The following is a 10,832-nucleotide window of genomic DNA, read 5'->3' on the forward strand; positions in this document are numbered from 1 at the left end:
ACTCGCATTCAGACACCTTCCTCATGCACAACCCCACCCAATGCTCACAGCCAGGCGTACCCACACTGCCTCACATAGGGCCCACTATCTAGCTGCCAACACTCCCCTCCCTGAGTCGGGACAGAACCTGCCTCCCAAGCCCTGCTGTTCCAACGACAAGACATCACTCCCATTCCTGTGGTGGGGACACAACCCAGGAGTCCTGATTCCCATATCCCCAATCCTCAGTGCTCCACCCTGCTCCCCTGCCCACAGGGTCTTTAAGGGTCTCTTCCCCACTCATCCCAGACCCACTCCCCAGGGCTGGTTTAATGAGCTAACCCTGGGAGAAGCCTTTAGCCAACCCATCAGGAATGCGGGTGGATTAGTCTGGGCCTGTGGCCGCCACAATAACCACCCAGCCCCGTACGTGGGTGGCAGGCCAGGGCTTAGGCACAAGTGCTGTGTCTGCTCCTATATTCACGTCTCGATGCGTCCAAAGGATTTGTGCCCCCCCCCGCGCTGCCTGGCCCATTCACTGCCTCCATTCAGCCCTTAATCTCCAGCCCCCACCCCGGCCACTCCGCGCCTCTTGTTTTCTGCTTGCTGGCATTATCAGGGCCTGTTTTCATGCCCCTTTGACACAGCAGAGTTCCAGGGACCCATAGGGTCTTTGCACAGAGTTGCACACCCCAGTGCAGGGAGTTGTTCCCCTGGAGGCATGGGGGGAAGTCATGGCTCTTCCCAGTCCCTCCCCGCCCATGGATCTGGGAATAGAAATCCTGACTCCCAGCAGCCCCGCTCTAATCACTAAACTCCACTCTTCTGCCCACAAGGTATTTAAGGGCCTATTCCCTCCACCCACCCAGTATCTGCTCCCTGCCTGGGGCAATTCTGGAAGGTGCGCAGATTGGCAAACTCCCTTGCACACTGGCAGACAGATCCTCCTGGTTCTTTGTGACCAGTGCCATAGGTGACCCATGGGACAAGAGACCTGCCAGCTGCTTTCATGTGTGGACACAGTACCCATTGAGCCAGGCGCTGTACAGACCCACAATGGGGATCAGAACCCTTGTCATCCTGGGTGCTGCACAGACCCATGACTGAGACTGGGGCCCCTGTTGTTCTGAGTGCTCCACAATCCACAGCTGGGACTGGGGTCCCCTTTGGGCCAGGCACTGCACAAACACAGAGTGAGACACAGTCTCCTGCCCTTAAGAGTTTGCAGTCATGGACAAAGGCAGTATTATTCTTCCCATTTGTCAGACAGGCAACCTGAGTCACAGAGTGGATGATCACCCATAGAATTTGCAGCAGAGCCAGGAATTGAACCCAGCTGTCCTGAGTCCCAGGCCAGCAGCCTAGCCCCTGGAGCACCACCTTAAAGGGCAGACGTGACCCATCTGGATCACTATGGAACAGAGTCACCTGCTCTGATGATGGCAAAATTCCCCAGACTAATAAAAGCTCCAGATAAGCAGATTCATTAATCTCCTGGGAGAGACAGGCCCCTCATCCATTACCTGAGGATCTGTCACTTACCCCGTCACAGACATCACGGGCAGGAGTTTCCCAGGGGCTGGAAGGTCCCAGCTTATCAGTCCCAGCTGGGCCCCATGAGAACATGGGCCTCCAGTTCCTCTTGAGAGGCTGCTGTGTGTTTGCCTGAGTTGTTTTAAGATTTAATTGGACACCATAAAGGGGAGGGAGGGAGAGGCACCTTGGAGGGAAATAAACACAGCCCAGATTCTCAGGCTGTCGGATTCTGAGTTATAGACACCCCCCACCCATCCTGGGGATACACAAGGGTGCCTGGGAATGGGACATGGGTTTTTTCCTAGATGGTGCTAGCTAGCTCCAGTCTGGCCTGAGTGGGAGACTGGTTGGCTCAGGAGGCCTGGGAATAGAATACAGCACCTTTCACCTCTAGGAGGCACTGGCTTCCATCCAGCCCCAGGTGAGGGGGACCAGCTGGCTCAGAGGGGTAGGTCCTTCCCTCTTTAGGGGACATCAGCTCCGATCCAGCCACTGGGCAGGAAATGGAACATGGGGCCTTTCCCCTATAAGGGGCACCAACTCCAATCTAGTCCCATGACAGTGGCCTGGCTAGCTCAGGAGGGCTTGGGGATAGGATATGGGGCTTTTCCCCTATAAGGGGCCCTAGCTCAAATCTGGCCTTACGGCAGATAGACTGGCTGGTTTAGGGGGTTGGGGAATGGGACACAAGCCTTTCCCCGTCCCCATTTTGGGGCAGTGGCTCTGATCCAGCCCCAGGTAGGGGGACTGGCTAGCTCATGGGTGTGAGGAATGGGACAAAGGGCCTTTCCTCTCCAAGGGGAACTGGCTCTGATCTGGCCCCAGGCCAGGGAGACCAGCAGGCTCCAGGAGGCGGGGAGTGGGAAACAGGAAACAGTGGGAAACCCCTTTTCTGTATGAGCACAACCTCCTCAGGTCTCTGGCCTTCGCCTCTCTCAAGGAGGAATCTTGTGATTCTCCTACTCTTGGCCTGGGTGCTGGGCTACATCTGGGCCCTTCCCGGGCCTGCTGGGTTCAGGTACCAGCAGATCTTCCCTCTGGGAGCCTGTAACTAGTGGGTTACAGCTACCCCTAAGAGCCTTTGTCAAACCCAGGTATCAATTACTGAACCACAAGCACAAAGAAAAATGTTCTATCCCAACCAACGGCCTAGGCACATGGCTCTCTTTCCTGGCATCTAACTATGCTTCTGGTGGGCATCTTGCAGGGCGCACTACCCCCCAGATGAGCAGGCCTCGGGCTTTAGTCTCAAAAACCTGGGTCATTTTAAACTCTGCCAAGATTTGGGATTCCCACCCCATTCCCAGAGCTAGGGATAGAACCCAGGAGTCCTGGCTCCCACCCCAGCCCTCCCCCCACGCTAAACCACTAGTCCCTACTCTCCTCTCTGAGACCCTCTGGCAAGGACGCATGTGCGTCCCAACTCTCAGACATCACACACAACCCCCATTCCACACTCAAATTCACACACACACACACACAGACACCCTGCCTCACAACACCCCCACTTGAGAAACCTCACACACAACCCATCCCCCAGTAACACCATGACTCCCCACATATACACAAGGCAACCACACACAACCCCCCTAGACAAACACAACCCCCCATTTATCCCCAATGATTCACTCACTTCCCCCCATGCATTGCCTCAGAACACTACATACTCAGTCCCCCTAGACATTAACACAATGCTCCAGCATGGCAGACCCACACCACAGACAGAGGTGGATTAAGGTTTCGTGGTGCCCTGGGCCAGAGCAAGTAGGGGGTCCACTCCCCATAGCTTCTGCCTGTGGTCCCGCCCCTGTTCCACCTGTGGCTCCGCCCACAGCCTCACACCTTGTGCCCTGTCCAGTCCCCCCAGCGGTGTCCAGTCCCCCCCGTGGTGCCCAGTCCCCCCTTCGGCTCAGCCGCTGTAAGTGCTGTCTACCCCCCACCCCCGCTAGGGCCACAGCAGGAAGTGAGAGCTCCCCCCAGCCCAGAGGCCACAGCAGGGAACGAGAGCTCCTCCAGTCCCGGGGCCGCAGCCAGGGTGAGGATGCTAGGTCTTCTCCCGCCCCGCCCGGCACTGCGACTCCCCCAGCCCCACCTCAGTGCTTGTCTGCTGGGGGTGGGGCTCCCCAATTGGCCAGGGCCCCTGGGCAGGGGTCCTATGGGCCCATTCGCTAATTCACCACTGCACAGACCCGCAACCTCTTACAAATCAACATTTATTGTAAAACTGACTTCTACTCCCTTCAGACACCCCAAAATTCCAGGGGCGCTCTGGGCTGTGTCCTACATCTCCAACAACCTCCCGCCTGGGGCAGGGGACACTGGCTGCCATTCCATACAGCTCCCCGCCATGTGGATCGGGGACCCCAAACCATCACACCAAAGCTCAGACCCAAACCAACTCTCACAAACCCCAAGATCCAAGCCAGCTTCCTGAATCGCAAACCCACGAGAGGCGGGGAGGAGGGGCAAGACAAATTATGCAGCACAAGGGGTCAAATGGAGGAAGCTGAGCCCATCAACAGAGAAAGATTGCCCAGAGCCATCCAGTTGCACTAGGCACAGGTAAGTTACTTCCTTTACCCTCTTTTATGCAGGGGGAAAAAGAGGCAAAGGGAGTGGCTTGGCAGAGGTGACACACAGAGAATCAGTGACCGAGCCACTAAGAGAACCCAGGAGTCCTGGCTCCCAGTCTCTTACTCTAAACCTGATTCCTCTTTCACTGCAAGGAGCAGAAGCCAGGGACAGGAACGCAGGAGGCTCCCTCTCAGCCCTTCCCAGAGCCAGCAATAAAACCCACAAGTCCTGACTCCCAGTCCAGCCAACTAGACTTCACTCCCCTCCCAGAGCCAGGGAGAGGAACGCAGGAGTCCTGGCTCCCATCCTCACCCCAAGGTCTCTTCAAACCATTAGCTACAAGCATCTTCGATGATCTCCAGCAGGGGGGCCTCCCCTCGTTTACTGTCCACTAGCAGCTGCGAGGGGCTGTGGACCAGCACGTCTGGGTCCCTGAAAGCTGCTTTCTGGAAGACCACGGCTCCATCCAGCACCATGAGCCCATGATGGCGGCAAAGCTCCGCCATCTCCTCAGGACCGTCCACTGCCAGAAGCCGGGCGAGCCAGGCCAGGGGGCAGCGACAGTTCCTGGTACTGAAGCCGTGGCTAAAGGTGAGCAGTGCCAGGCGCCGGGCAGGGCCCAGGTGCCGATGGAGGGCACAAATCGGCAGGTAGGGCAGGGCCTGCACCAGGCGGAAAAACCGTGCCCAGTTGCGTTCCAGGTAAGCCCAGTTGACAGCCAGTGCTGTGCGGAGTTCGGGGGAGGCCCGGACAGGGTCTGGGAGCTGCAGGACCTGGCGCAGGGCTTCCGGAAAGCCTAGGGTGGAAAAGGGGCAAATCAGAGCGGCACCCCCTGCTGAGCTCCCCATGGTTGCTTCTTGCAGCACAGCACCCCCTGCTGAGCTCCCCCTCACTCCCTGCAGCACAGGTCCCCTACTGAGATCCCCCATCCTGCTTCCTGCTGCACAGCACCCCTCCCTGACCGCATGCCCCTCTCCCTGTCACCTGGCTCCCTATGAGCCCCTTGCACCATTCTCTTCAGTCCAGCATCCCCTACTGAGCCCTCTGTGCCACCCCATGCAGCACAAGGAGCCCGCACTTCTCCCTGCAGCACAGTGCCCCATACTAAGCCCCTGCCCCCTCTCTGCAGCCCAGCATCACCGACTGATCTACCCACATTGCTCCCTGCAGCACAGCATCGCACTGGGGTCAGCACTGACTGCCAGAGGAGAGTGCCCCCTACTGAGCCCCTGACCTTGGTCTCTGTGGCACAGCGCCCTCTACTGAGCCACCACGCTATTCCTTGCATCACAATACCCCCTGCTGAGCAACATGTCCCACTCTCTGCAGCACTGCACCCCCTACTGACCAATGAATGCAGCACAGCGCCCCCTACTGAGCAACCCGCCCTGCCCTCTGCAGCACAACGCCCCCTACTGACCCCTTCCCACTCCCTGCAGCACAGCACCCCCCCCCGAAACCTCCCCCCACTTCTGCTTGCAGCAGTGACCCCCACTGACTCCCTCCTGCTTCTTGCAGCACAGCACGCCCCAGTGCTGCTCACCCAGGTTGTAGAGGAGGAAAAGGGCCTGGAAGGCCGGCTCCCCGTGGTGACAGCTGTCCCGGTAGCAGCGCCGCAGCCAGCTGAAGCACTCCTGGACCTGGGTGCAGTGGAGGTGGGGGTCGAAGCGGGCAGGGGGTTCCCGGCACAGCTGGTAGCTGGCATGGAGCAGGTAGCCCAGTGATCGCTCCAGCAGGGCCACGCATGGAGCCCCTCGCAGCCGCTGCAGCGTGGCATCCTGGTGCACAGCACGCAACCGGTCGGAGATGAAAGCATGGAGCTCAGCTGGGGGCAGGTCGGCTCGCGGAGCCACCTGGCCCAGCAGGTAGTGCACAGTGGCCAGCAGCACTGGGGCAGGGCGCAGCTCCTGGGGCCGGGGCAACTCCTTGCCTGCAGCTGGACGGGAATACTCCTTCACCACACGGGCAGGGTCACCCTGCCACGTCCCCTCCCGCAGCTCCAGCCGGTGCAGGCGGCCCTGGCGCTCCCGCTGTGCCAGCTCACCCAGAGGGCACATCCCAGGGCATGTGCCCACTGGGAACTCATCTGCACCCCCCATTGGGCAGGCACCTGCAGCAGAGACAGAGAGTGTGAGGATCTGGTCAGGGGGGCTGTTGGGGGTCCCCACAGCGTGTGGGGCAAGATGAGGAGGATCAGGCCCCCCCTGTGGGGACTCTGAGGAGGGGCAGGTCTGAGGTAAAGGCCCCTCCTTGTGGGGCCTGGGAGGTGGGTGATCTGAACTACACCTCTGGTGGGGGGGCCTCGGAGGAGACCTGGGGGTCAGGGCTGTCCCTATGGGAGAACTGGACCAATCCCAGCCGCCCCCCAAAATTATATCCTCCCCCCCACACACCTGCCCAACGCCAGGGATAAAACCCAGGAGTCCTGACCCCCAGACCCCCCACTCTCCTCTCCTCTCCTCTCCGCTCCGCTCTGAGGAAAGAGCCCAATCGCCCCTCCCCGCAACCAAGGAGTCGTCCCTGGGTCCCACAATGCCCAACTGGCTCCAACCCGCCCCCGGCTTGCAAGTCCCCCACAATGCACTGCGCCAGAGGCGGCTTCCTCCTTGCACCGGCAAACGGCCCGTCATCATCATGTGATATCACCATCCAATCCCAGCCGTGCAGGGCGCCGGGCGGGGAATGCTGCTGTCTAGTCCCTTGGGGGGACGGGGACGGCGCAGTCAAGACCTGGGTTCTATCCCTGGCTCGAGGGGGGGCTGTGAGCCAGGACTCCTGGGTTCTATTCCCAGCTCTCCCTTTGGCTCCCCTCTTGACACCGGGAGGGAGTTCTTTTGCCCTCTTTGTGCCTCAGTTGTTCCCACCCAAGTTGGCAGCTGTGCGCTTTGTTTCCTTGCTGCTTGCAAAGTGCTTTGCAACTGTGAGCAGGGAAGGGAACTCCTGGAGCTCCTTCCCCAGCCATCAGGGCAAGGGGACCACATTCCCTCCAGAAGAGGAACCTAGGAAGTACCATGCCTGGGGGCCCATTTAGCCTGGTATCCTATCTCCCAGAGCAGCCAGTCCCAGCTGCTTGAAAGGCAGGTGAAGGAGCCCTTCAGTAATGACATAAGTGGATCACAGGGGCAGATGCCTCCTGACCCCTTATTAGTCAGGAGTGAGCTCTTGCCCTGAAGCATGAGGATTTCAGCCTCTTCCCAAAAACTAGGGGACATTTTACTCTTTGCTCTGGATGTTCTCGTTATTCAGATCAACATCCAATTCTAGTCTGAATCCCTCTAATTTGGCTTCAATGAGACCTTGTGGCAATGAGTCCCACAGGCTGTGTGGAGACATTGTACGATCAGACCCACATTCCTTAACTCTCTGATCAGAATTCACCCACAATTTCAGCCCCCAAGAAAGCCATAAAGCCAGGTTGCAGCCACACACCAGGACACTGAAGAACCAGGGAGATTTCTCTCCATTGACCCACACCCTCCCCATCTGAACTTTCTGAGACACATGAGGGGTGGGAAATTTACAGGTAAAATACATTTAACACGCAGAATCAAGACTCCTGGATTCTATTCCTGGCTTTGGGAGGGGACTGGGGACTAGTACTTAGAGTAACAGGGTCAGGACTCCTGGGTTCTATTCCCAGCTTTGGGAGCAGAGTGTGGTCTAAAGAGGGCTGGGAGTCAGGCTTCCTAGGTTCTTTTTCCAGGTTTGGGAATAGAGTGGGATCCAATGGGTTGGGAGGAGGCCAGAGAATCAGGTCTCCTGGGTTCTATTGCCAGTTCTGGGAGCGGGGGTGGGGGGGGGGAGACAGGACTCCTGAGTTTTTTATTCAATTTAAAGAGAATCCAACAGACAGCAGCTCTCCAGAACTGTCAGCTCTCCCTGACTCGGAGGAGTCCATCAGAGTAGTTACAAGCCTCAGAAACATTAAACAATGTACCCTGCCAGTACTCTGCAACTGAGGCACAGAGATGGGAAGTGACTTGCCCAAGGTCACACCCTGAGTCTGTGACAGCACCAGAAATCAAATCCAGGTCTCTGGAGTCCCAGCCCTGGGGCCTTAACACCAGACCTCATAGAAAGGCTCTATCCAATACTTCTCTATGGTAGTCACAGTTGAGAGCCATTAGGAAGGGGACTGAATTCAGGCTCTTCAATGCAATCAGCACAGGCCTCTACCAGATAAGCCACAAGAGAAATGCCATTAGTTGGCAGCAGCAGTAGTAGGCTCTTATCCATTGTGCAGACCAGGTAAAACACAGAGAACCTGGTCATTATGCAAGCAAGGCTGTGAGGCAGAAAGCCCTAAGGATTCCCCTAACAGTTAAGATTACAAATTAAAAATGCCCCCGGGGTAAATAATTCACCCTCTTCTCTTCTTCTCCCAAAACAACAAGACATGCCCCACCCAACATTTCCCCATCTCTGGGTGAGGCTCACCTGCTTCTCTGAACTGAGAGCTGTATTTGATGGGTAGCTAAAGGGATGCAAGATGGAGGACCATGTATTTATAGATTAAGTCCCGCCTCTGGGGGTGTGTGGGGCTAAGAGCTTTACATACAGATGAGAGCCACTAGGCTAGTTCTGGATTGACTGAGGAAGGAGAGTAGAGCTAGTCAGGTAGCAAATCTATATGACCTGGATGAGTGGGGATACAAAGAGTTCCTGGAATAGGAGGAAATGGTGAACCCTGGTATGGCGGGAGGAGCAAAGAGGTCACATAAAGGCCCCGGTTTGTGGGAAATGGAGGGCACACAGAATCCCTGGCATAGGGGAGAGAGGGGAATGGAGGGCATGCACATATTCTGGCCTGGGGGAAAGGAAAACGGGGGCACACAGAGCACCTGGTATGGGGAAAGGGGTGGGGGGAATCACCATGAGTCATTGAAATAGAGGGCTGTGACCCAAAGACCACTTGATGCCAACTAGCAGAGGGTACAGTGATACGTAAGGGTACAAGGATCCCCAGAGTTCACCAGAAAGGTCATGGAAGGTCTCTACTAGAAGCCTGCCTCACACTGATTGCCAAAATAATTGTGAGCTGGATGTATGGAAAACATGAGGAGTTGTGGCTATGCTGAAAATTGTGTTCTCTAGGCCTTGTAGTTAAAGGCAAGGAACTCAAAGCTGTATGGGAGGCACATATCTTCCCTGGTTGGGTCATTGTGTGTGCCCCAGGAGAAGTCTGCCAATGCACTGAATCCAATGAAGAGCTCCTGCAGTCTTCAGAAGGAAATTAACAGGAAGAGGGAAATGTGGGGTGCAGGAAGGACCGTTTTCAGGCAAAGCTCAAAGGTTTAGTCTGATATTTCTGGGGGTGCAGCGAGAAGCCCTGGCATCCCACAATCTGCAAAGACAGACTGCCAGTGGGCTTGAGCTTATGAAAGGGGGATCTCAGCCATGCTGGCTGAAAAGGCTGGGAAAAGGACTTGGGGCAAGCTGTCCTGCAGGAGACGGGGCAACGTCTTGTGAGTTAAGTAAGTCTAGGCATGTGATTATTTTGTTTTCTGTGTAACTGAGATGGTTTCCAATATTCTTCCTGTCCCTCATTTGAGTCTCTCCTCTGCTAATAAAGGTGGTTTGTTTTCACTCTGACTGGCTAAGTGCTGGATGTTCAGCAGAGCAGGGAGCCGGAGCTGACTCTTGGAAGTTGCTGTGTGCTGCTCCTGCGGGCATGGCAAAGCTGAGTGCATCCAGTGGGTCAGGGGCTGGGTGCTCCAGGGCAACAGGTGGAGGAGCTGGGGGTCAGTGTGCACCTGGGGCTGAGCTGTAGAGAGGGGGAGGCTGGGCTTGTGTTGCCAGAGGCAGGGGGCTGCTCCACAGCAGGCACAGACAAGACCCCCTCAGGCGAAGGGCAGGTGGCAGGGAGGTGCCTTGCAGTCCTGGCACACTTGGGAGGGCGGTGCCCAGAGAGCTGTGGGGAAAACGGAGGGCAAAGAGCCCCTGATGTATGCAATGCGCTTGGCTGATACAAGCTACACAGCGTTAGCCCTTCTCCGCTAGTCCCCGTTACCCAAGCAGCCTCATGTCCACGCCGGTTTGTTATTGGCAGAAGCCTGCTACAGAATGGCCTGCAAGCCTTGTGGTTATACATGCTGGGTTGTTGTTGTTGCAGGGTCTCTTGCAATCACTGCCCTGTCCGATTGTGCCTCTAGGGGAAAGCTTGAGGGTTAAATCCTGACCCTGCTTTCAGGGGGAAGATGAGAGGGTCCCAGCCCCACAGGATGGATGCAGGGCCCCCTGCTAAGGATGGAGCCCTGGCCACATCCTGGGCTCCGCCAATAGCCCCCTGAGGGCTCCAGTGCTGCTGTGAGAATGAGTCAGCAGCAGTCCCACTTCAGGCTTTCACACCAGTCACCCCATGCAGCTAAGTGAATGGGGGAGGACAGGTGGTGCAGGTCATGCCCACGTGCAGCAAGAAAGGAGGGCCACAGGAGTTCCTCTGTATTCCATTCTCCTCTCCTCCCTTCCTGCTATAGGCTCCTCCATCCCTTTAGTGTGTTGGCCTTGTCACCCACTAGTGGATGCAACACCGAGGATAAAAGACCTGCTGATGTCTGAGGGAAGAGCCTTGCTCAGCTCATGTGGGAGAATCGGAGCCCTTTGACCATTACATTCCCATGTTCAAGTCCCAGGACTCCTATGGTCTATGCCCAGCTCTGAGAGGGGAGGGGAAACTGGGAGTCAGGCCCCCTGGCTTCTATTCTATGCTCTGGGATGGGAGTGAGGTCTAGAAAACTAGAACA

At 56.9% G+C, this 10,832-nt stretch overlaps 1 protein-coding gene across 1 annotated transcript; it reads right to left on the reverse strand.

Moving 5' to 3' along the window:
- Positions 1–3,747: 3,747 nt before the first annotated feature.
- SAC3D1 (SAC3 domain containing 1) lies at positions 3,748–6,404 on the reverse strand. The gene is made up of 2 exons (XM_074957963.1): positions 5,633–6,404; positions 3,748–4,885 (listed from the first exon to the last, which is right to left on the reverse strand). Exons 1-2 carry the CDS (start codon positions 6,186–6,188, stop codon positions 4,422–4,424), a joined length of 1,020 nt encoding a protein of 339 aa, XP_074814064.1. The 5' UTR covers positions 6,189–6,404; the 3' UTR covers positions 3,748–4,421.
- Positions 6,405–10,832: the final 4,428 nt, after the last annotated feature.

Source organism: Natator depressus, chromosome 7 (genome assembly GCF_965152275.1).
Source record: "Natator depressus isolate rNatDep1 chromosome 7, rNatDep2.hap1, whole genome shotgun sequence".
NCBI lineage: Eukaryota > Metazoa > Chordata > Testudines > Cheloniidae > Natator > Natator depressus.

Coding starts and splice junctions, on each gene's coding strand:
- SAC3D1 (XM_074957963.1), bottom strand. CDS start 6,188: ATGGGGGGTGCAGATGAGTTCCCAGTGGGCACATGCCCTGGGATGTGC. Junction 4,886..5,632: donor TTTCCTCCTCTACAACCTGG/GTGAGCAGCACT, acceptor TTTCCACCCTAG/GCTTTCCGGAAGCCCTGCGC.